The following is a 25060-nucleotide window of genomic DNA, read 5'->3' on the forward strand; positions in this document are numbered from 1 at the left end:
ACTTGCTTACCGTGCCCCTTGCTGTGCATGTCAGACACAAGGGGCCGTCTCTACATGCAAGAAAGAGCGAGCACGGCTCCAACACCAGCTGCAGAAGAGCACACACAGGCCTGCGGCAGCGTCCCTGGACACTGTTGCTGGCCCAGGGAGGGGGCTGTTCTGAGGCAGAAAAATGTGAAAGCAGGTTTGAAAGGGAAATTGCAGAATGAGGAATCATCCACAGACTGGACTATGTTGTCTGGTTTAAACAGGGACTATGGAGTCTCACCTCCCTGCACAGCTTAGTTTCCATGACCTCTTTGGTCCTAGGGGCTCTTTGCATGCTTGCTTCCCCCAGCACTGTCCCTCCCTTCTCTCTTCCAGTCACTCACCCCACTTCACCCCCCCCCCCCCCCCTCTGCTGTCCCCTCCCAGCCCCTGATGAAGCAAGCCCTTGTGCTCTAGCTCTTCAGTGGTCTCTAAGGGGTGCATCTCGCCTGCCGCCGCCTTTGGCAGAGGACCGCAGGTGAGAGGCTGTGCAAGTGGAATCGCGCCGTCTGTTTCCAGGCGTGAGTTAAACCCACCTCCCTCCCACCTGCATTTCTCCTCTCACTGCCATGGCCCCAACCCATATGCTCATCGTGAGGGTGCTTCCTGGCTCGCTTCATCCCAGCAGAGCTCATGGCCAGCGCAGTGGGAGGCACCTTCCTGCCCAGCCCACAGCTCTGGGGATATGGGTCCCTCCGCACATCGGCTGCCTGGCTGAGTGCCACAACCCCCTACCAAACCCCCGGCCAGTGCACAGGGACCAGGACACACAGAAGGGGTCTGGGTGGAGGAGCCGCTGCCTTCCTGCTGGAAAGAGCTCCCTCAAGCCAGCTCCACGCAGGGCCCTTTGCTCCCCAACCCAGGGCTGCTCAAGAAACCTTTCCCGACTGCTGGCAGGATGGTGAGGCTGGGCCGTGAGACACCGGTTTGCCCACAGCCTGGCTGCCAGGCCTGTGACTGGACAAGAGGAGCAGAAAGGTGGGGAGGGCACCAGCCTGAAGCCAGGCAGCACCTTGGAGCCTAAGAAAACACTTTACTGCTGGCATAAGCCAGCTCTGGCTGCTCACAGCTGCTCCCCTGGCACAGGCTGCGCTCTAGGGAGCAGCTGGGGCACACTGTGACCCAGCCTGTTCCCACCTGGCTACAGGGAAACCAGTCAGCCTGGACATGACACAAGCCTTGGAAGGATCCCCCTCTGCTTTGCAGTCAGGGTGGGACCAGCCACAGCGCCCCTTGGTTTCCCTTGGGTTGGGGTGCTCCAGGCTCCCAAGCTGGAGAGAAATCTCCTCCCAAAGATAAGCTGGTCCATACCTATCCCCTTCCCTTCCCCAGGAAGTAGCAGAAGCTGCCAGTGCTGGAGACACGCTCCAGAAGGAAGGGATCCCCAGGCCCGCACATCATTGATTGGGTAGGAAGGGCTGAGCTGCTCCGGCATCTTGCTACTGGCTCTGGGCGCCAAGCTCCAGCCCTGATCTGGACTTACCTGGAAGGTGGTTTCCTCTCCCCCCCGGCCCACATGCAGCTGCAGGCCGGGGAGCCAGGTGCAGGCAGACAGTATGCTTGCAGCCAGCCACGGGCTGGACAAAGAGGCCAGGCTGCTGAGCTGCCATGGCATTAGAAAGGGGCGGGCATTTTTTAACACAGGTTATCCTTGGGAAAAGAAGTCTCCAACAACACGTTTTCTGGAAAGATTTCACACAGATTTTTACTACGAAACAAGCAACAAAAGTTTTCCACTACACACTGCAGAAGTAGTGAGAAGCATCGCATCAGTGTGGCTTTGTGCACCACGGTTAGTCTGTGCACGGGAGAGCCATTCACAGCTGAGGATTACTGGTGCCAGTATCACAACAAAATGCACAAGCAGCTCACAAAAAAACCCCAACCTCAACACCATCCCATTTCAGTCTTAGCATTTGCAATGAACTCCACTCAAATAAGTTGCACAGGGACTGAGAGGAAAGGGGAAGGGAAATAAACCTGTGCGACTATCAAACCATGTCTCTGCATTGTGTGCGGTCCTGACATATGTTCAATAATTCAAGATATGCACCAGCTTACCCTGAAAAACTGGCTGGCATTTCATGTGGAAGCATGTTTCTTCCACAAATGGAGAGCTCTTCCCAAGTGAGCACAGGAGGAATCGGTACCAGAATTAGTCAGTCTCTGCCCGTTACACCTTCCAGAGGCTCTCTCTTGCAGAAGCATCACAAGGCTTTGGTGTGAGCACCTCCCCATGGGGAAGGCACCCCCCCCGCCCCCCGTCTCTAAAGGCACTTGAAATACACAGCAATTATGTACAAAAAACAGCTGAAGCCATGTTGGCGTCGTCATGTAAAACACCCCCGCACCCAAACACGTCCCCCTCACGCCGTTCCTTTCATACGAGCTGCTGTCGCGCTGCACAGAGATCCCCACGGGAGCTGGAAACACAATCGCAGGCCGTGACTCATCCCCAGCGGTATGACAGCAAGATGATACAAGGGCCAGGCTCAGGCAGGAGGGTGCACACATTTTACTGTACGTTATTTCTCGTCAAGGGCTCCCTGCTGATCTGGATGGGGGTCCGCCCCAAGCGGTGGGAATTCGCTTGACACCGGAGAAGCACACCCAAGTCGGCATGCCCAGCATGCACAAGAGCAGCACGGCGACCAGAGATTCGCCTCCGTGACCCCTGCCTCTGCTTTACATTCACATGCCACTAGTCTGTGGCCTTTGGAGCTGGCCAAGGGGCTGCTCCATGAGCAGAGAAAAAGGGAGCGCTGCAATTACCATTACAGCCACAAGCAGCTTCACTCTTCACTACTTCACACCTCTGCTACAGGCTTAGGCTTTTGCCCTCCCAGCTCCCACAGACCCTTGCGGTACTAATTCAGCACAAGTGCCTGCCGTGTCTGCAGCTGTAGGTACTGCCCTTGGCCTAAGCACTCCTATTGCTCACCCCTGCTAATTTGTAGCTCATACATGCTTACAATTAGTTGTTAAATATTTCAAAAGGGGCCGTTAGCTCAGCCCAAAAAACACTATTGCTATCAAAAACACTAGGGCAAAGCAAGCCAAAAAGGAGAAGCAGTCCCACCACAGGTGTCGGCAATTCCATCACAGGAAAACCATGCTATTTGCATCAACCCTGGTTCATTTTCATAGTTGCCCTGTTTTCCTGCCTCTGCCGAGAACAGGCGTGAACTTCCCTAGTTGGGAGGCTCCCTTTGTTATTTCTGGACCAGAACTGCCTTATGAGAGCACAGGAGGAGCAGATTCCTGGTACCTGCCTCTCCAAAAATGTACCGGTAAATCATGCTCTGGCCAACTCTTTCCAGGAAGAGAACAGGTGCAACTGCCTTCAGGTTGTGTGGCTGTCACGCTGATGTATTGGCTTTCGCTGCATGTTCCTGGAGGACTTTTAAAGCTGCTGTTTCTCCAGCACATCCTCCAACACACACTGCAATTTCAAAACGAGAGCAAGACAGGCAGGAGTGATTTTTGAATTCACTCTCTAGTCAGCCGGGTGCCTTCTAGCGGTTATCTTCTTGCACATAAAGACCATTCCCACAACAGCACCATGCACTGCGGGGGATGTGGAAGACACAGAGGACCAGAGCGTACAAAAAAATCCACAAGAGCTTCCCATAGGCAATACTTTGAACTCCTTATTCTGGTTTCATTTTGATTTAGTTTTCCATGATCGTTCCAACCTCAGCATGTGCTGGTTTCTTATTTTAATACAGCACCCGCTCCTGCTAGTTCCTACTTGGGCAGAACTGGCCTTGACATTGCTGCCAGTTTTGTCCGAGAAAGGGTGGGAAGCGAGTGGGCTCAGAACAGAGGCACGGGCATGCAAGCAGGATGTATAACTTCTCAGTCCGGGCAAAGCTCATCCCTGTGCAAGGTTTAAGGGGGGTAGGTATGTTTTGCATAGGCTTTGTGCAGCGTTCACAACTCACGCAACAACATGAGGCACTACTGGATCCCTCACAGGGAAGAGAGAAGCAGGAAAGAGGTGTTGTTTCTAGATGCTAGCCGAAACAAGAGGTTACATACCCATTTCTTTGGTGAAAGCGTCCCACAGTTCCTCTCTGATCACAGAATAACTAAATCGTCTAGCAAGTGCTTTGCATTCACCATGCGTCAACTTGTTCCCTTATGGGTGCCTGCCGAGGTACGCTGCTTACAAATACCAGCTAGCACAGCCTAGTTGGAGAACCAAATCATCCCGATTTCTTTGTACATGGTCTGCTTTCACTGCATGAAACGTTCCAAGATTCAGGCATTTAACAGTCTGTTGTGGCCAAGTGCCCGCAATACAAACCTGGATATATATACCTGAGAATATTTGTGCCACAGAGTCCCTGCTCCAGACAGCTTGCAAAAGAGTGGTCCTAACCTTTCCTCACATTTTTAAAAAACATAAATATACCAAGAAATCGGTTTGGTTTTTTCAACCAGGACATCGTACAGACCAAGGAGCCTTTGCTGCAGCCTGATGGCGCGCAAGAGGAACGAGTAGAAAAGGAGTGAATCGACAGCAGAGAGGAGTTACTATGTGGTCAGTGCAGCAGAGCAAAGAGCTGGTCCCCCGGAAAAAAACTACGTTACAGTGGCAACCTTCTCCTCCTTTTTTAAATTAGATTGCTGGGTGTCTTGCAAACTCCATGTTTGGGCCCGCTGTGGGGCTTCTCAATGGCTCAAGAGACCTGAGAATCCTACCCCTATTAACCAACATGAGCACCTGCCCCTTCTGCTTGGAAACCCCCCCGCCACCTCCCCCTCTTCTTCCTGCATGGTTTCCCTGAGATCCAAACAGGCGGAGCTGCTGAGGGTGTCATTGCTCTTCTAGGGCAGAGCCCAGGGGCCTGATGCTTCCCATGTGACATAGGTGCACATGACTGAAATGCCATGTGCCTGCCAAGTGGGTTTGTATCAACCCCTCCTGGTATCCTTCTAATGAGCACCAGGCATTTCTGTTACTGCCAGCAGCTCCCCCTCTCTTCCTCCATCAACTACCTTGATCCCCACATCTGCCATGAAGGGGAAGAGACCAGAGAAAGAATTTGGGACATTGAAGATGAGATTTCAGCGGGAAAGAAAATGGGAGCTATCAGGAATGCTGGTCTCTCCTCCCTTTGGGGAAGAACGCAGTCACCGAGGAAGTGGGCCAGACTAAATCTTGTACGGGAACATAACCATTGCCATTTCCTGTGTCAGACTATATGTCTGTCTTGCCCGGTCTCCCACGTCACAGCGGCAGAGAGCAGGCACTAGAATGGAGAGGGACCCAGGTCTGACCAGGGCTTTCTTCCTGTTCCTCTCCCATGTACAGCCTACAAGAGACTGATAATAAAGTTGGAGAATAAAGGCCAAAATCATCAGGGTGAACCCAGCAGCATGGAACCAGGGACAGAAGTGGCCCGGTGCTCTGGACACGGCAACCAGCACTGGCACCAAGGAGACTGGCTCTTTCCACCAGCCTTGGATGCATTTTGGGTGCACGCATTTTTTGCATGCTTTTTGAGTGCACAGCAGGGCAAGGTTACACACGCCAAGGGGCACTGCACCACTGAGGCTGCCCCGCATGGCTGCAGGGGAAGCAAAGTGTCTTTGCACTGAACTTGTACCGAGAGCGCCTCATCTTTTCCAAACGCCGGGTAGGACAGGGGCGCGGTGCACCAGCTTCACACCATGCGTGGTTACACGTCGGAGGTCCGGATGTTCTCATCGTCCAGGTTGAAGGTAAATGGCTTCTCTTTGAGGTGCTGGGGTTCAGACCTGTGCCTCACACGCTTCCCTTGCCTGGTGCTCGCGTCACACTCAGTAAACGCCGGCACAAACACTGAGTCTCTCAGCTGCCCAGGCGCCTCTTCTATCGTGGGCTGCTTCCCTTCTGGCTGTGGCACTGGCGTCCAAGGCTGCCAGGAGGATGTGGAAGGGGTTTTGCAGAGGGCTCTCCTCTCCTCGCCTTGCTGCCTCTGCTGGGAAAGGGAGGCAGTCGAGGAGCTGGAATGATTGGAGCCCCCGTATCTATTCATGGAAATGGATCTCACGAAGGACATTTCCTGCCAAGACACAAAGGAGTTTTAGTTCTTCTGGACGCTGCCCTCGAGCCCCCTGAGAACGGGACGTATGCTCTTTACAGGCCTGCGGCTTTGAAGCAGTGAAAAGGACATGAAATAAGTTATGCCCTTTGCTCTTGTGGACTCTTCTGCCCAGGCAGCTGGGAGAAGAGTGGAGCTCCCCATCCCACCACGCAAGGGCATCTAATGCTACTTGCATTCTACACCCCTTCTCCGGATGAGAGACAGACACTTGCAGAGGCACCAAAGCCACATTCAGGAAAGAAGCTAATTTTCTGAACATTTGCATGAGCTGCTCTATAAATCACATCAGCTCAAAAGCCATCTCTCCTGAATTGACACTACATGCAAAGCAAAAAAGGTATGACTTACCCTGGGGCGGATCTTCAGGGACTGCTGGGCCCCTGAGATGGCTTTAATCCAGCTATGCATGTCCTCGGGGCTGTCTGCCTGCAAAACATGGCAGCCAGAAATGAGACCTCTGCTTGCATTTCATAAGTCGCTGAGCACAGCTCCATTGCATCCAACGGAAAGGTCGGCGGGGGGATCTGGACACCGACACTCACCGCAGACGGAGGGTTTTAATGTGGTCATGCACCCCGTGACCCCACATGGCAGCCCGTTTCTGTACCATGGATCATTTTTATCCCTCCCGACCATCAGACAGGACTCAAATTTACTACAGAAATGGCCCAATAAGAGATCACCCTATGAAATGCTTGCCTCTTATATCATTTCGGGACTGTCACGGACACTACCAGAGGTCCTACATTCAATGAAGCATCACTGCACCCTGGGGGTCAGCTAGTCCCTGCATGCCTGTCTCTCAGCTATGCATACCAAGCAGCACATCCCCAGCCCCAACCCAGGCACTCCCTGGCAGGTGAGGTGCTGCCCCCCAACACAATGAGCCTGCTCTAGTAGGAGGCAGAAGCTACTTGAACAATCCCTGAGCCCAGAGGAAAACTGGCTCCAAGCTGGCTCCAGGATGTCAGCTGCTCCTAGGCTGTTTCTTTCTGTACCACTGGATGGCAGCAAGTCCCCTCCAGCACAAGGGAGAGACCTGTATGGCGTGGCACTACTGACCCCAGAAGCCTCAGTACCTGCTGCAGGGGACTGGCCAGAGCCGTGGAGGTAGCAGGCACTTGGCTGCTGTCTGGAAACACGTGGATGCAGCCCTACCAGAGCAGTCCAGAACCCGCACACAAGCGCAGTCCAAGGCTGCCATCCGGAGGAGAGGCTCAGCAGTCCAGCAGCTTCCCAGCCCCAAATGCACGCTGCACTCTGGGGCTGCAAAAAGCCCCCGCCCAGCACTGTGCTGGCATGGGTCCTAGCAGGGCCTGAGAGCAGCCTGCACTCTTTCCAGGGACGTGACTCATCCCAAGCCCATGGCACTACAGAGTGCCAGGCCCAGGCAGGCAGGAGCTGTGCAGGCCCAGACCCAGACCATCAGGTGCCAGCACAGCTGCGGCTGCAGCAGGATGCAGACGGGATTTGGACACCAGCATGCATGCAGAAGCCCAGGATGGAAAATGCAGCTCACGCATGCTGGAAAGGCTGAGCAACAAGCCACGGAGAGCACCTGCTTCACCACAGTCTATCTCGGGATGCTGGGGCTTGAGACCTCCCTTTTATACTCCCCTCTGCTCTGATCCAGGCAGCCACAAGCTATGGCAGCAAGCCGTTTGGAGAGCTCCCACCAGCAGCTTCTTTCTGCACCCCTGACATTGCTCACATGAAGAACCTGATCGGCACAATTTCTCCGGTACTGGCTGACCACACACACAGTTATTCTGCAATAGCGCTCGGGCAGACACTCTTCCAGAATCAACGTGGCTTTTACTTCAGCATCATGCCTCTGCTTCCACAGCGCAGTGGGTGGACTACAGGGCTGGCAGCTGAGCTGTGCCAGCTCCCCACGTGAACAAGGCCAGAGAGGGTGGGTCTGGCCTATGTGGCCGAATTGCTCAGCTTTCCCAGTCTTCCAAGCGATTCGTGCAGTGAGAAGCAGGCTCAGGAGAAGCCTACGCCTCTGCTTGGCAAGCTCCATGGACGATTGCCTCTTGGTCTCACAAATCCCCTACCGCCCCACATGGCACGAGAGGCCATCCAGTGAAAACTAGCTGGGGAGTATGTTTCTTTGCAAGAGAGCTGCCTGCCCTGCCTGGCTGAGTGTGGAGTCCCATCCACAGAGGAGGGGCTCTAGGTGGAATCGACAGGTGCTGTTAGCTTGTGCTCCAGGCTTGCGGCTCACTGGGGACTGCTGCAGTGCAACGAAGGATGGCAGGAACTGTCTGGTGGGGAGTGCAGCTGTCACTGCTTTGCATGGGCCGTGTTACAAGAGCCCCCCACCACCTGAAACTCCCTGTCCATCAGTTAGCTGCCATCACTCTCCATTTTGCAATTCCCCTGCCAAATGGATTCAATGCATAGATGCTTCCCAGGTGCTTCCTCTAGACAGGGACACCGTGGCAAACCACCCAGCCAGCAGGGCAGCACTCTGCACAAGTGTAAGCAGCTGCACAAGGCACAGGACAATGACGGATCTGGCCAACAGCCTCTCGGGCTGCAAAGGCATCAGCTGAGAACTTAAGGATGGCCTCATCTGAGTCTCTGCACACTGCTCTGGAGATGGGAAGTCATGTCACTGCAACCAGACCCCAGCTAACTCATCAGCATCCTTTTTTTTTGTTTTGTTTTAAACTTATTTGCCCTGCAAAACTAGTAGCAAGCGACTGGTCTAGGCCTGCCTGGCCTCACTCTCCCCCCTCAGTTTGCTACCACTGGGTCTGGGAGGGACTGACAGCCCCAAGCAGCTGCAGGGGGCAGGAACGCTGGCAGCACGGTTCAGGACAAGAAATGTGGAGCGTGACTGTCACTGTGCGCTCTGCATCCCCCTGTCACCACTGGGGGAAGGGGGATCATCTCTATGTGCCTTCTCCTGTCCAAACAAATAGCTGCAATTATAAATAAGCTGAATTGGAGAAGTGAAACTGCCCGGCTGTTCTTTCCACCTCCTACCCCCAAGAGCACGAGGCTGGGCGGGCTGCACGCAGGCTCACCTGCTCACATGCTCTGCTTGAGAGGCTCCTGAGGAACACCCTATTTAGATGAACGTGACTCACACCAACTGTCAAAAACTAAATTTGTGGCCTAGAGAAGATGACTTGATGCAAACGGTGGCCCCTACCAGGAGTTCATTCCCAGTGACATTGTGCATTCAAGTCCCCTTCCTTTGCCCTCTTACCTGGATGTAGAACGTCCTGTTGCTTGTTGCGATCTCAAAGAGGTTGTCCCGCATTAGAAGGTCCCTAGGACAAGAGAGAGCGGTCATCCACAATTCACCCAGTAGCCTACAGGACCACTTCTTTTCCCTGCCCATATGAAGAAACCACTGGCCAAGGAATATTCAAGGCAGACCTCAGATCTAATCAGTATTAATTTGAAGAGTGCGAGACTCCCGTTCTGCATGAGACATCACCCAGCTTCAGTTACACGCACACTGTAATTCCCGTAGCCCTCGTACAGACACACACACGCTGCTGCCCAAAAGACAATTCATTCCCAGTCCTGCTCTGCATTAGGGCTCCATTAAAAAAAAGGACAACATTATAATGGATTAATAAATCCATACCTGGATTTTTAAACAAGTGGCTAATCAGGAGGCTGTTTATAATCCCAGTTTACGACCTTCAAACACCCACCAACATGCTTACATGTCCTACTCATGCTGATAACGCGCAGACCTGCTCTTACTCATTAAGTCCTTTCGGCATGGGAGTACTGTAAAGTCTGACATGATTCTCGGTCACTCAAGCAATTTTCATGTTGGGCTGGGAAGCATTTGGTTAATGAAAGCTCTGATATTCTCAGCTGCAAGGATCTGTATGACCTGGGGTCACAGCAGCATCGTGCCTGCTATTTGGGGCACTATTCACAAATGCACGCCCTCATTTGTGTCTGGTCTGAGCTTCAATGCACGTGCAGCCAGTTCCTCGGGGAATCCGTGGCCAGCTTCTTCACACCAGGTTGATTTTGCCACCTTCACCCCCAGGTCTCACACCAGCCCTGGCCTGTGTACTGCCTCATGCTACTTCGGCAGAGAAGAATGGGAACAGCCCACCTATGAATCGCCGACTGTTAAGCACCTGAATAGATGGCATATGGGGGGACGCGGGGAGGACAGCATGCTAGGGGCAGCCAGCTCTGCCCAACCTCCCTGAAGGCAGCAGAGCTTGAGGGACTGGACTTTCCCCCAAAGCAGAACCAAGATCAAGTGTCCTTAGGCTAAAAAAGCTCAAGAGACTCTGGAGGAACTGGGAAGAGGGCCCCACACACACAGGAAGCTGGGGCAGGAGAGAGGAAGAGGCTGCCTGCTTTTGCAGCAAGGGTTTCTGTTGTACCAGAGGGACCTGGCATGGAAGGGGGAGAGAGAGACTCCCTGGCTTGCAGAAGCCATGCACAGGGGGCCTGGGCTGCTGATGGGGCTCTGACCCAGGGCCAGACCTCGTGACCCCCACAATAAGTCTGAGCCGGGAAGCTCAGTGGGTGCTTTCCCTCTGTGTCTGCATTCCCGATGCCGCCCACAAAGGCAATGGTTTCTGTTGGTTCCTGCCAAGCATCTGTGTCTCTTGGCTTCCACAACCCTGTCCCTGAACCACAGTCCACTCTGGGGCCACACCAGCCTGGGGGAGGGTATACCTCAGCCCTGGGGAGGCCTGCTGGCATTGGCACTAGCCCAGGGCCTGAGCCAGCTGGGCTGCAAAGCCCCATCTTGTTCAGGGATCACAGATGGGGTCCATGCCAGGAACTGGGCCACGGGGGCTGAGAGAGGGGACAGGAGGCCCAAGTGACTCGCCCTGGCCCAGAACACAGAGCTCCACGCACCGCTGGGCTTTCGGGGCAGCCGCTCCAGCCCATGAGGGGTAGAGGCTGCTCTGTGGTGCCCAGCACCAGTACAGTCCTTCTCCAGCAGCGCTCTCTCCTGATGGAAACCCAGGATCATGCTGACTTTAGGAAAGGGCAAAGCACATGCTTCTCAGGCCAACGCAGGAAAAGCCAAACCAGCAGCCCAGCCTCTGCTCACTGCATCCTCTACACACTAGTGCAGGAGGCGCTCATGCAGCCTGGCCCTGCACTCTCTCAGGCATGCTTCTCTCAGCCCCCAGGGCTGGGCAGGCAGGGGTCAGAGGCCAGCCAACCCCTGTTCCCCCAGAGGCAGAAGGGGAGAAGTGTCCTGCTCTCATTTTCCACCACTGCATCACCTGCCTCATCTTCCACCTTCAGCAGCCACTCACTCCACTGCGGGAGTGGACGGCAGCCTGTCCTGCAGGCATCTTCACACTGTGCTTCTGCTTAGCGTGGGCTGCACCTCTGCAGTGCTCGCATCCATGCACCTGGGCACAGCTCACACTCCCTGCTGGCTCCTTCTGGGCATGCTGAGCTGCTTCTCTCCATCTGTGCTGAGCACAGTTTTCATCTACCCAACCCCCTTGGCAAGACAGGGAGTCTAAGACCCAGGCTGGGTCTCCCGTCCTGCGCCTGCACCCAGGTCTGGGCTGAAAAAACACACAGAGGGGAAGCCTGAGCAAGTGACTGCTGGAAAGACACCCCTGCCACTGGAAAGGTCCCAACCACAAATCAGCCCTGGGAACCGCAGGGGACAAGCGAGAAATCCCGTGACTTGGGGGATGCCATGAACATGACAAGTGGGGAATTCCAGCGAGAGGCAGCGCAACTCAAACCAGGAAGGAAGGCTCTGGCCCTGAGCAGGGAACGTGCAAGTGGAGGAGAAGCAGGTAGCGATGGGGAAACCTGACCCTCCACCAGCTCCCAGCCACACACAGTGCTGCTGCTGGCTGGATGCCTTGCCCCAGGAATGGCTTCCCAACAGGTCTGCCTGGCAAAATGCTCGAGAAGTTTGTACGGACCAAGAGAAACGCATGTGGAAGCAGCCACAGCCTGGCGGTGGGCACACGATGCATTCCCAGCTGGGGAAAGGGCAGTGTCCCAGACCCTCGCAGCCCCCAGGGCTCCTGTAGGTAGAACAGCTTGCATCCGCAGGGTGCTCACGCTCAGGAGGATGCCAGAGCAGCGGACCAGGCACACATCAATACCTGGAGCCACGTCACATACTTATTGGGTCCCCAAAGGCAGCAACATATGTCCATCCTGATTTACAAAGGGAGAACTGATGCAGGGGGTAAAGGGACTTCCCCCGGTCACACAGGCAACCTGTGGCAGAGCCTGCATCCCCACCCAGTGCCCTTCTCCACCCACTCTTCTGCCTGCGCACCCCCAGCTGCACTGGCATGAGGTGTCTCTGCCATGGCACGCAGAAAGAGTGGCTCAGGACAGGAAGCCAAGGGCCATGCCTCATCTCTGGGATGCTACGTGGGGGGCGTTTGGGGCAGTGGGACACTGTTGCTCTCCTAGGAGCAGGGCACAGCATGGCGCATCCCTCCAGCCCATTTACTGGTGGGTAGTTTCATGCAAAGTCCCCGACAAAGCCCTGTCTAGCAGAAGAGAACACAGCCTTACCCCGACTTGACCAGGCACTCGCGAGTCTTGAGGACATCCTTCAGCAGGATCGAACGCACGGGCTCCTTGTCCTGGGGAGGCCAGAGAGGGGGAGTGAACGGGTCTGGCGCTGCAGCAGCACCAGAGCCTCCATGGGGCCCAAGCTCCCAGCGGCGTGTGCATGGGGCCATTGCCCAGGGAGCCTCCCTCGCCGCAGCTCTGGGAGAGGGCACGGGAGAAAGTACCCACCCATCCCCATGTCCCTAAGGGCTGCTCCATCCCACCTCCCCCAGCCACCAGCACCTGCGGGACCAGGCCTACCCACAGGCTGAAGCACCTGCCCCAGGTCCTGGAAGCACTCAGGCCTCTTCTTGGCTGTGGCCTCCCCAGGGGCTTCACCCACTTGCATGATGTTCAAGTGGTAGTGGATCTGGACGGGAGCCGGGGGGGCTGCTTACCTGCTCACACTTGAAGTAGCTGATGGAAAACTCATCCAGGACAAAGTACCGGCGCTTCCAGCTCTTCCTCTGGAAAAAGGAGGGGACAGGCCTTGATGCCTCGGCCACGGGCATCCAGCCACCTCCCTCTGCGCTCCGGGATACAAGCGGGTCTTGAGCACCTGGGATTGGGCCTTCCCCCGACAGAGCAAGGGTGCGACCCTGGGCTGGCTGCACGAGGGAGCAGGCAGGCTCCACAATGCTCTGGCCCCACTGGGCCACTCCTGAGCAGAAGCTCGCGGGGTGGTACAAGGGCACAGCGGGGCAGACGCCTCCCTTGGGGCAGGGCAGAGAGCGCTTAGCAGAGAGCGACAGTACCTGCGTCTGCACCCCAGGGAGCTGGCAGGACAGAGAGGGCACTCACCACATTCCCCTGCTTCACGCAGTAGCCACTCTTGAGAGCTGGGGGCCCCGTGGACGGCTTGGCGCCGGAGGGGGGAATGTAGCTCTGGGAGCGTTTCAGAAGATGATGCCCGGCCGGGTCGCTGCCCTCAGCTCCGTCCCCTCCATTCTGAGCCGGAAGAAAGGACAGGGTCAGTTGCAAACCTGCCCCATGCGTGGGGCACCCACTGGCAAGGGGAGCCGCTCGCTGCCCGCACTGCTGCCCAGAGCAGGCTCCCACCCAGCTCCCCCAAGCCAGGTTGCACTCTGGGCTGGGCAGGAAGGGCCGGTCTCCATGGAGCTCAGTCTAGCAGCCTCCCCAGGGACCTGTTTGGCAGGTGTGTGACAAGAGCCTGGCTCGGGCTCACAGCCCCCAGGCCTGACTCAGGACAAGCCCTCATGCCCACCTACAGGGTCCTTGCGGCCCACAGCAGGCCAGGAGTGCCCAGCTGGCTGCAGGGCACTGGGGCAAGTACACGGCGCAGCGCTCCTCCCCCTGATGGGCAAAGAGGTGGCCAGAGGGACCCCGACAGGCTGCGGGGAGACACGGCTGAACTGGCCAGGCAACCTGCTCCGTCATCTGCTGCCAGAGCTCAACAGCACCTTCCCCGCACGCAGCCCGGCACAGCCCTGCTCTCGTTCTGCCTCAGCAACAGAGGTGGAGACGAGCTGCCTGCCGATCGCTCGTGCCTGGCTCTTCCCCCCATGTGGCAGCGCCTGGCCTGAGGTTTGCGAACTGTCACAGCAGCCGCCCCTGGCTCCTGCCCATCCGCTCCCAGGGCTCAAGCTCTCCTTATAAGGCATTCGCGCTCGCAAAGACTACCGGTGTGGTTAACCAGCCCTTGCCCCTGCCGCTGCGCGCCCTCTGCTCTGCACCTTCGCGCCTCCTCCAGATGGGACCTTGATTTTTCCACATCCAAAAACACCTCCCCCACTGCGCCGAGGCTGACCGGGCCAATGCGGTGGCCGCCCACATGGCTTGCACCTCCGTGGCACTGCTTGCAGCCTACAGAGACTTCCAGTGAAGCAGAAGCCTGTCCCCTGAGCCACATTTACGCACTGCACAGAGACCCCATGGCCACATGCCAGTTGTGCCACTGCTTGCTTGCTTTTGGGAGGCAAAGAGCCCAGCTCCCAGCTGACAAAGGGCCGGTACCCAACATGCCCATATAAGCCCAGCTCTGCTGCCCTGCCTGCCAAGACAGCAGACTCCTGTGCACGCCCTGGTGCAGCTGCAGGTCAGCACTGGCGGACGGGAAACAGCTGGTCAGTGGCCCCAGGGACGAAAGAAGGAACCAAGGAAAGCAGAGCCAGGAGGCAGGCTCGGGTCTTTCCTAGTGGGCGTCAGGGTTTCACCACGGGGCTGCCCAACGCCTGCAGAAAGACCCACAGAAAAAGCACAGGAGGAAGAGACCAAATCCCAGGCATAGTCAGGCAGGGCCAGAAGGCAAAGCGCAATCAGGAATGGAGGCATGAGTTCAGCCGCTCTGCTGCCTGCTGGGCAGCTCTTGCCAGGCCCACAGTTTGGACAATGGCCAAACCTACCGCCAGGCATGTGCAGGCCTGCCCCCGCACAGACACATGCACCACTAGCGCCCAGGTTCACCCTGGGGTGCCCCAGGCACAAGAGGGGAAGTGGTGCCAGCTAACGAGCATGCCCAGCCAGGGAGAGCGGTGGGAGACCCTCGTTCTCAGGTTGGCACTGACTCCAGTACTGGGGAAGCACCTGCCCAGCTCAGACCAGGTCAGCCATTCGCACCATACTACTCACTAGCTTCTTTCTGGCTGCAGAGGCCTGGGGTGAGAGGGTCTGTGCCCTCGGAGACGGAGGGAACGAGACACCCGCACTAAAGCCCACGCAGAAAGCAGGCCCAGCATTCAGTGCTTCTCCAGCACCTTCACCCCACCGTCTCCAAGGCAGCCGGCCCTCCCCGGGGCCTGGTTTGGGGACTCAGCCAGCCTGCAGCACACAGGTGTCAGGGAGAAACTCCTTGCGCAAGCAGCTTGCCCACAGCAAGGTCTACAGCACCACCTCCCTGACAGCCACTGGTGCTGGAGACAGGACACCAGATGAGCTGGACCAGGATGTGCCCCAGCCATGCAGTCCCTGGGCGCTATGCACGTCAAGCCAGGGAAGGGCAAACACCTGCCAAGGAGAACACTGCAACGCCCTATTTCTGCATGCTATTTTTAGTCTGAGACAGCGAGCGGCTGGAATTTGCCCCGCGGCAGGTTCTCAGGACACCAGAAAGGGAAGTGCCAATGGTTGCACATGTGCATCCCCGCCAAATATCATGCCGCTGCAGCAGGGAGCCCCAGCCCAGGGCAACCCAGCTCAGCTGGGGTGGGCCTGGCAGTGGTAGGGGCTGCAGCCTGGGGCAAGAAGGCTGCAGCAGCTGGCAGATCTGCATGCACTTCCTCAGCCCCTGGAGTCTCCTGGCACCTGAAGCAGAGCCCCTCACCCTCCAAGCAGTGCCACGTGCAGCTGGCTGCAGCTATTTTTAACCCCAGTCGGAAGGTTTCGCAGGCCCAGACTTGATTTCCTGAACTGAAAGTGCAAACTCTCTTCACCCATAGTGGCGGCAAGCCAATGGCCTGTCCCCAGACACAGCTAACTTCCAGGAAGGCTGACGGCCTCCTTGCCTCTCACCCAGAGCTAACACCTAAATGTCAAGGCAACTGCAGTCTGAGACACACCCAGCAAGGATGTCAGGCACTGCGCTGGAAAGAGGCAACCGCACACAGCAGCCTCCCCTGGCAGTCACCCTCCAGGGCTGGAAGTGCCACCCCCATCTACCACCATGCTCTGACACTGCCCTGAAAGCTGGCACAACTGGCACCCTGCAAGGACTCGCACCCAATTCAAGCCACATAACATTATTAATTGGTCCCAGAGCATGCCAGGGCACATGCACAACATGCTGCAAGCAGAGGGAAGGACAGGTCTCAGAGCTGGCTGTGTCCCCCGAGCGCTGCCTACACCCCAGGGTCCAGGTGCTGAGACAGGTGAAGTCCCAGCAAGCTTGGAGACCCACCTCTCTCCATGGAACAGGCTCAGGATAGGCACATCAGGCCCTTTCGAAGAGGGAAGGGGCTTTCTGCAAGTGCCCAATCCCTTGGGGCAGAGTCCAGCCTTGTCAGCCTCTGGGCTGGCTGCACAGATCCCCCTGGGCCTGCCCTGGCAGGAGGTCTGCAGCCCCTGCGGGACATTAGCAGCAGTGGGTCTGCCCACAGGCTGCACTGCTGTAACATGTGAAGTGGGTTACGAGGTGGCATGCCTGAACACCTGGGTTATGTGGGCATTCCGAGCTGCTCCTCCGCTCGCCGAGCTGCTTGGGACCCTCAGGGCTCAGAAAGGCACTTCCAAGCAGCAGCAGCTGAGGTTTTCCACCCCTGGTAGAAGCAGGGGGCTGGGCCTGCTGCGGTGCACAACAGCCACAGACCAGCGCTGAGCTGCTGAGTTTGCTGCAGTGGTTTCAGAAAGCAAGAGGCTGGGTGGAAGCTGCCTATCCCACAGAAAAGGCCATGTTTCCTGGCCAGGTCCCAGCATTGCCAGGCTTCCCTCTGGCCGCAGCATCCACAAGGGGGAATCCGCACTCCCTGCTCACCTGTGCCCTGCCTGGCCAAGCAGCCTGACCCCTGCATCTCACCCTGCCAGTCCCTCCAAGATGCTAATCACACCCATTCAGGGCACAGGTCAGGGCCCGGACAGGCCCACGAGTACAGAGGGGAACCTCCACCAAGCTGGGGTGCAGAAGCCCAGAGAGCAACAGGAATTTCATTCCCGTGCACGCGGACCAGGGAGCATGCTGCTGGGCACGGCCTCATCTCCTGCCGCAGTTACCTGCCATTCCCGAGACTGCAAGAGGCAACAAGCCCCCGTGGAAGCGACCTATGCAGATGGGTCCTGCTCCCCTCTTGAAGCAGGGCACACTACAGCGGCACTGCATGCCCCTGACCAGTCTCCAACCGCGCCACAATGCGTGCGGGATTTCTGCAAGGCCCCAGCTACCCTCTCCCAGTGCCACGCAAACACGCCCAGTTCACCTGGTTGTTGGAGATGGGGGTGTGCACAACCACCCCTCCAATAATCTCAGTCTTGTAGGCCACCTGCGGTTTCTTCTCCTGGGCCTGGAGAACAACGGGGGGCTTGGTAATCTCTGTGGCAGGGGGCGAGTTCCCCCCCTTTGGTACCTATAAAAGGAAGAGGTGGTTGAGACACATCTAGCCATGCACCACACCTTTCCCAAGGAGTGGAAGGGCCCAGGCAGGTTTCCAGCCTGAATCTGGGACACCGTTCTTTCCACCCTCCTGCTTAAACACAGCAGCAGCAGCAGCCGCAGCATCCCTTTCAAAGCCAAGGGGCGAGACTCCCTGTATCAGGGCGCGGCCCCCTCCCAGGCCACGGGCAGGAGCAGCGGGTGCAGAGACAGCAGAGCAGGTGGATAATTAGGCATCACCTCACATGAGTCTGCAACTCGCCTCTGCAGTGCAGGGAATGCGCACCACTCACTCCTTTCATTGCCTTTGCTCCCATTACTGCCACACGTCATGAACAGCTTTCGTCAGCCTAACAAAGCTATGCTGCGGCACATGGATGCTGATGCTGCTGGGCCCGTGCAAGGCGGCTACTGGCTCCCAGCTCCGCGTCCCAGGCATGTCCCAAATGCTTTGACACTGACAGCCAGGAGGAGGCTGGAGGGGCTGCAGGCAACACCAGTGCCTGGAAAAGGAGTGCGGCACAAAGGGGCACAGAGCTCTGCCAGAAGCCTTGCTGGTTCTGGGGCGCTTCACTGCCTGCAAGTGCCCAGCGGTCAGGGATGCGTCTGTGCCTCTGCTGGTTCCTGTTCTGAGTACGCCTCTTCATGTCACTAATGGCTCAACCCCTACGTGGGGGGTCTCCCTCGCCCCACCCAGCTGCCCTTCCCAGGGGAACGTGCAAGGACCCTTCCTCCTTGCACCAAGATGCATGGTGGGTATGGTACAACCATCCCCAAGTGATCACAGCCTGCCCTTCCCGGTGCAACCATGTGTTCACCTCCATGGCACAGCACGAGGCCAGGGCGGAGCCGCTAAGCCACCCAGGCACTGCCCGCCCAGAGATGCCTCTCCAGAGCAGCACTGGTGAAACTGGGTCATCAAGAGTCATCTTCAACTGGGACCAAATCCAGGCGGCCTCACTCCCACTGCCCTACGCGCGGGCGTTTCCATTGGAGGTGTGTTTTATGCCATGCTACACAGGGCTGACTGGCAGCCTTCTGCTCAGCAAGGAAACTGCCCTTGTTCCCCCAGGCTCGGGAGTTCACCTGCCTCGCACAGAGTCTGCTCAGCCAGCCGGGGTCTTGCCTGCAGCCCTCACCTTCACTCCGCTTGCTCCAGCGGCACTGCCAACTGCATCCAGCTTCCTCAGTATTTGCCACACACTACATGTAGCTATGGGACAGGGGTCCGCTCGTGCCACACACATGCAAGAGGGAAGAGACTGCTATCCTGGAGCAATGTGACGGCTGGCGCCGAAGTCCCCTGCGCCCCTGCCCTGGCCCAATTTCAGCATCTCTCCATTGCCTCCAGCAGGGCATCTGACCCACCAAAGCACTAATTCTGGCTCTGCACCAAAGCCCTCTCTGCCCTGGGCGAGATGACTCACACCTCTCTTGGTTTCCCATTCCCTCGCTGCAGAACATACATATGGCACGTGGACCCGGGGGGCCTGGACAAAGCTCATACATGGATCTGAACCTGTTGAGACCTGGGGAAGCGCCAGGTGCTGTTGTTCTGCTTGCTTCTGTCTGAGGCCAGGTAACAACACTGAGAAACTGCACATAGCTGCAAACACAGCATCTCGCAGAGGCTCTGGAGATGGCCTCCTGACATCCAGAGCTGCACTAGAGGCCATTTCAAACAGTTTCAGTCAGGTGCTTGGTGCAAGGCTTGTCCACCAGTACTTTGGCTGAGACCCAGCTTCAGTCCCTGGGGAACAGGCTGTAGCAAATGCGAAATAAGCCCCACTGTGAAAGAACTGTGTGCAGTGGAGGTGGGACCGGTCCAACTCAGCTCACCCAAGCTGAGTGCAAGAAAAGCTGGAGCAGGGAAGGGAAGGGGTCAGGGCTCTCTGGCAGGATCCAATCGGTCAACTGCCAAGTCCCAAATGCATCTCCAGCATGAAACAGCACAACGGCAGGTACTTCCCCTCTTTGCAAGCATATTTTTCCAAGCGAAGCTTCAGAGCAATCCAAGCAGCTCTCCACAGCCAGGCTTAGCTAACCAAGTGGTAATGCAGCCAGCCCCTGGGGTAGGGGAACAGGAAACATGAGCATGTTAAGACACCATTGCTTCCTGTTTCAGAAACAGCGCAGCAGCTGCAACAGACAGAGCAAAGCCACCAGCCGGCAAGTTCCCACAGCAGCCCAGGCCCAGCGCCGTGCTCCGCAACACACACCTGGGCAATGCGGCATGGTCAGGACCACATGTGCCAGGCCACCGCATGGATGGACATGACGCACGACTGCCCAGAGCGGTGCTGCAGGAAGGACGTCATCTGTCTGCACCTCCTCCCTCGCTGCGGGAGAGGCCACAGGCCAGAGACTCGTGCATGTTAGCGCCAGAGGCAGCCAAGGCAGAGGAAATGGTTGCACAACACGTGCTTCAAGAGACTGTCAGGGGAGGGGACCTGAACCTCTGCAAGGGTTCCTGCTCACAGGGGCTGGTCTGGAGCAAGCTCAGGTCACAGTCCCGACACTGCCATAATGAACACAGTCACTGCAAGTGTGAAGTGCAGAACAAGTGCTCCAGTAAGCTGGCTCCAACACCACATCAAGGAGAGCCCCTCGCCCCGGCAGCACACACATCAAGAGGGAGTGCTTCAGAAGCAAGAGGCCGCTGGCAGCCCTGGCCCTACCGAAAGCCAGCATCTCCCCATAGCTCCTTCGGCGTTTCTCAGAATATGCTGCAGCATTACATGCTGTCCTGCGCCCCAAGCACCTCCGTGACAAGGGCCACACATTCAGGGCTCCTGAAAAGCAAAAGATCTCCCATGGCAGATCTCGCCCAGGAAGTGAATGGCAGGTACAAACAGCGGCAGGCGAGACCAAGCAGCTCACCCCTGACTGCGTGGGCAGGTCCCTACAATGTCAGCCTCAGTTTGTCTGCAGACACAGGAAGGCAAAGGTAGCATTCGCCAGCTAACGGTAAGGCAGTGGAGGCCTGGGGACAGGTACAGTGCTGGCACATTGAGAAGGCAGGGCACGCAGCACCCACCGGGACTGTTGCAGAACTGGAGCAAAACAGTCTTTGATAGGGATCAAAGTGTGGCCTGCGCAACACGTCTCCTCTCAATGCATAATTTACAGTCCCCGCCAAGACAGCGGCATCCACCGAGCGCTGTCAGCGGTAGGCAGGCACAATCCCACAGCTCGCCCTGACTTCTTCAATAGATCAACGTGGCTCTCGCACATCACGCCTCAAGGCAGGCGCTCTACCACCCAGCTCGTCCAGCCGAGGGCTGGATCTGCTGCACACCAGTGGTTCCATCACTCTGGTCTGCTTCTGTACTTAAACAATTAGCAACATCAAAGAGCCAGGGAGAGGCAACTTCTCATGGTCAGGAACATTAAACAGCCAAGGAGAATGCAAAGCAGAAGTCACTGGGCCAGCAGTGTGAATACAAGAGAGGAAAACACAGAGGCATGCCCCTTTAAGTCCAGTCACAATCCACACCCCTGACAAATCCCATGAGACAAAGTATTTGCTGCGTCTCATCACATGAGGCCCAATGTTCCAGGAAGGGATAAAACTTGAATAGGCAAATGATTGAAGCATAAGAAAGGAATCCTTTGACAGCAGCGGCAAAAACTCAGTTGCACGCAGAGCCCAGGCTGCAGTAATTACATTAGCACAGCAGCACCAGAACACCCATGGATGTGGCTAGCTCCAGCAGAAGTCACTTTTCCCAAGGGCTTCATGCCTCTTGTGCACAGCAGCTGTGGCAGGGCACATGGGGAAGTGCACTTACTTGTCTAATGTCTGCGAACAAACATGAAGGTCTCTTGTGATCTGAGTATGGGGAAAGGGCACAGAGCCACAGGGAACCCCCTCTATTTGAAGGCCCATTTTCAGGCTAATGCAGCATCCTGCTCTCACCACTGCCTGCCCTGGGAGGTACCAGATACGGAGCACTTGGGGTCCCTGGCCCCAGCTGTAATGCTGTGCACTTGGAAACCTGACCCTGTCCGGCTGTCAAGCCTCTCTGCGGGGTTTGATAACCTCCGGTCAGCCCATTTGCTTGGGGCTTTCTCTTTCTTCAGGCACCAAAGCTTGCCAAGCAGCCGTCTGGCAGGCAGTGCACTCCCCCACTAACCACAGAAACATCCGTGGGAGCGGCCCTGAGCACCAGGGGCAGCTGAGGAGACGCCAAAGGTCAAACATTGCAACTGCTCTATGCCACAGCGCAGCATGAGGCTGGACCAAGGCATCTGCACGTTTCAGTGCTTGACCACTCTCATAGAAGACCCTTAGGCCTCGGAGGGTGGGCAGGCACTGAGGCAGAGAAGTCCGAGACTCTTCAGCCCTGGAAGTTTTCAAGGGCAGACTGGACAGACACTGAGCTGGGCTGGTTTAGGCAGGGCTGATCCTGCTTCAAGCAGGGGGCTGGACTAGATGGGACCTCGTGAGCTCCCTCCCACCCCTGCTTGCCCCATGATCCCAAGGGATGCTGGCGGATGGAGTGGCAGCCAGCACAGAACAGAACAGTGCTTCAGCTTCTCCCTTGGGCTCCTGACTGTGAGTCACAGCCTCGGCACTAAGAGAAGGAGACAGACCGAGAAGTCTGAGAGAAAATTCCCGGAGAGGAGAGGAGAGGAGAGGCAGGCGGCGTGAACCGCAGCAAGCGCGGCCGAGACTGCAGCTCCGCACCTTCCTCTAGCACCATGCTCTGTCAGCAGAACCAGCCACCTCCGCTGAGCAAGCTGCACGGGAAGGAAGGGATGCTGAGGGGGCAGCAGAGGGGCTGGCAAAGAAGCCACTTCCCCAAGCTTTATCAGACAGTCCCATCACGGGCCAGGCAGGACAGGGCAACAGAGGAGATGGCACTGTGACTTACTGTAATCTTGCTGGCCCGGTTCAGAGCCTCCACCCAGTCCTGTAGGTCTTTTTGATCACTGGCTTGCAAGAAGTAACGCTGAGATAAGGCATTGATAACTATCAAAGGAGGGAACAAAGCAGAGGGGGAACCCAGTCAGTGCTCTGCATGAGTAACACCAGTTACATAAGGACTGGCTGACTGTCAGCAGCTCCTCTCCAGGCCATTTCTGCTCTTTCCCCTGGAGAGTCTGCAGGGGATGGCACAGGGATGCAGCCCCCAACCCACTCCTGGGTGCAGCATGGCAGCAGTGCAACTGCAAGTGGGCAGCTTACATGGGAGTGCAGGCTGGGAGGTGAAGAATACCACATCCAGCTGAAACCACAGAGCCGGTGCATGCTGTGAGCCGGGAAATATCACAACCTAGAATCTAACCAGGACACCAGCTCTACCGTCCTGTGGGGCTGCTGGGGGCTGCAACCAGCACCCTCACTCACCACCTTGACACCAGGCCTCTGAAAGGAGAGGCAGTGCTGCTCCCAACCCCCTGCGCCGGGGGGTCCCTTGGCACCACAGGGGCCCTTGCCTCCACCCTCTGACTTCTCGGACCGGGCTGCCTGCTGGGTGCTAGCCAGTCAGGTCAGAGGAAATGTTCTCACAAGATTTCTGCAAGCAGAAACTTGAGACATTTGTCATTGCACAAGACTGCTGAAACCCCTGCTTCTCTGTGGCAGCTCCTGCCTCCCCAAAGTTGTCCAGGGCCAAGCAGCACAGAGCCAGGCCTTGTGCTACAGCCGGCAGGATGGAAGAGGCATCATCTTGCAGCACTTGCAGAGAGGCACTGCCCTTGGGCCAACCTTGGCTTTCAGCTGTCTTCACACCTTGGTGCTGGCCCTTCTGCATGGGGAGGGGATTTTAAAGCCTCCTAGGCAGCTTTCCAGCAAACAGAGGACCCCAGCCTCAAGGGCTGTAACATAGGCCTAGTATGATTCCCAAGGGAAACTCTGCAATTCCCACGGGAAGCTCAGGAGCCCGGCAGGCTCTCATTGCCTTGGCTTCCTCTGAAACCCCCTCCCACAGCGCACATTACTCACCAAAGCAGAAGGGGGTCTTGGGTTTCTGTTTCGGGGTGGCAATGCTGACCTGAAGAGGAACAGAGAGCAGCAGTCAGGGGAGTAACACATGGGGCACAAGAGGCTCACGTGCACACAAGGAACGTGGGTGAAGACTAGCAGGGTGTGAACCCAGGTCTCCAGCTCTGCCAGGGAGCCAAGCCCTGCAGTCCCCGGAGTTCATCACTGCAGTTTTGTTACACGGGCTCCAGCACCCACTTTGCTCAAAAAGGGGCACTGACCACCACTGCGTATGTCAATTTATAGACCATGAAGCAGAGATGCTCTGGGGCAGGGGTGGTGCTTGCACAGACACTCAGCATGAGTGACAGCATGCACCAAGACCTCGTAGGCAGGATGCGTGTCAGTGCCAAGGAGGCAAACACCCCTCGCCTGCAAGGACAGGGGTTTGACTATTTGTCTGGCGAACGCAGCAAGGGCAGATGTGGCACTCATGCATGCACACACTCACACATGTGCACGCAGGCATGCACATGCAAACACACGAGAGCCCTGCAGAAAGGGCTGCCACAGGGAATGCCCATGCTTCCTCCCACCTGCCACCTCAGCCATGAGCAGGCTCCTGCGCTGCTGCCATACTGTGGCATCTTCTGGGGTGGCCTTTTCCTCTGCTTGCAATCAACCATGCCACACAGGCAGTCTCCCTGGCAGCGAGCCAGGCCAGCCTCGCTGCTACAGAACCACCCTATGTGCTACCAGGCTGTCAGCCTGCCAGGACAGACAGCATTGAGCACACGTCAGAGTGCCAGGAATCGTGCGAGCCCCCCAGGGCTGCTTTGCACAAGGAGCCGCTCCCCAGGGGAGCAAGCTTCAGCAACCCCCTCATATCCAACTGAATGCAGCCTGCGTACAGCGACTAACCAAAGGAAGGTCAGCTCTGAGGCTGGGCCTTCATCGGCTGCTCCCTGCCCCCACCCCAGGCACTGGCTTTGCTGCACGAGGACCCACAGAGCCTTGAACATATGGTGGCCTAGCATCAATGCTCCATGTCAGCAATTAGGACCACTGAAGGGAAATAGCAGTGGTTTTTCCCCAAAGAGTCATTTGAATGCAAATCTCCCCCAGGGCTCTGGGCACTGCACTTATGGAGCATTTCTCCTGACAGGGTTCCTGCTCCTGTGCCAGGCTGTAATGCTTTCAATATGCTTCTCCAGTCTTTCCAGTGTATTTGCAATTGGTGGTTACAACCCCTGGCAGAAGCCAACCCTTCAGTTTGCAACCGAGCCCTGGGCTGCAGCAATCTTCCTTCAAGCCAGAATGTGGATCATTTGTCAGCGAGCTTCCCTCCGACCCAGGGGTGGGATCCCCCCAGACCACCCTACCCCACCCCACCCCACACCCCACGGGGTTCATGTA

At 56.9% G+C, this 25060-nt stretch overlaps 1 protein-coding gene across 1 annotated transcript in view; it reads right to left on the reverse strand.

Annotated features, from left to right (window-relative positions):
- Positions 1–1705: 1705 nt before the first annotated feature.
- Positions 1706–25060, reverse strand: part of PLEKHA2 (pleckstrin homology domain containing A2) — a 41857-nt gene continuing 18502 nt past the window's right edge. The window contains exons 4-12 of the mRNA XM_019514439.1: positions 23666–23714; positions 22593–22690; positions 17543–17689; positions 13479–13625; positions 13076–13144; positions 12639–12709; positions 9346–9409; positions 6471–6548; positions 1706–6080 (exon numbers count right to left, since the gene is read on the reverse strand). Coding sequence (XP_019369984.1) covers positions 5715–6080; positions 6471–6548; positions 9346–9409; positions 12639–12709; positions 13076–13144; positions 13479–13625; positions 17543–17689; positions 22593–22690; positions 23666–23714 — 1089 coding nt within the window. The 3' untranslated portion in view covers positions 1706–5714. The remainder of the gene's footprint in view (positions 6081–6470; positions 6549–9345; positions 9410–12638; positions 12710–13075; positions 13145–13478; positions 13626–17542; positions 17690–22592; positions 22691–23665; positions 23715–25060) is intronic.

Source organism: Gavialis gangeticus, unplaced genomic scaffold (assembly GCF_001723915.1).
Source record: "Gavialis gangeticus isolate Ggan-Ray unplaced genomic scaffold, GavGan_comp1, whole genome shotgun sequence".
NCBI lineage: Eukaryota > Metazoa > Chordata > Crocodylia > Gavialidae > Gavialis > Gavialis gangeticus.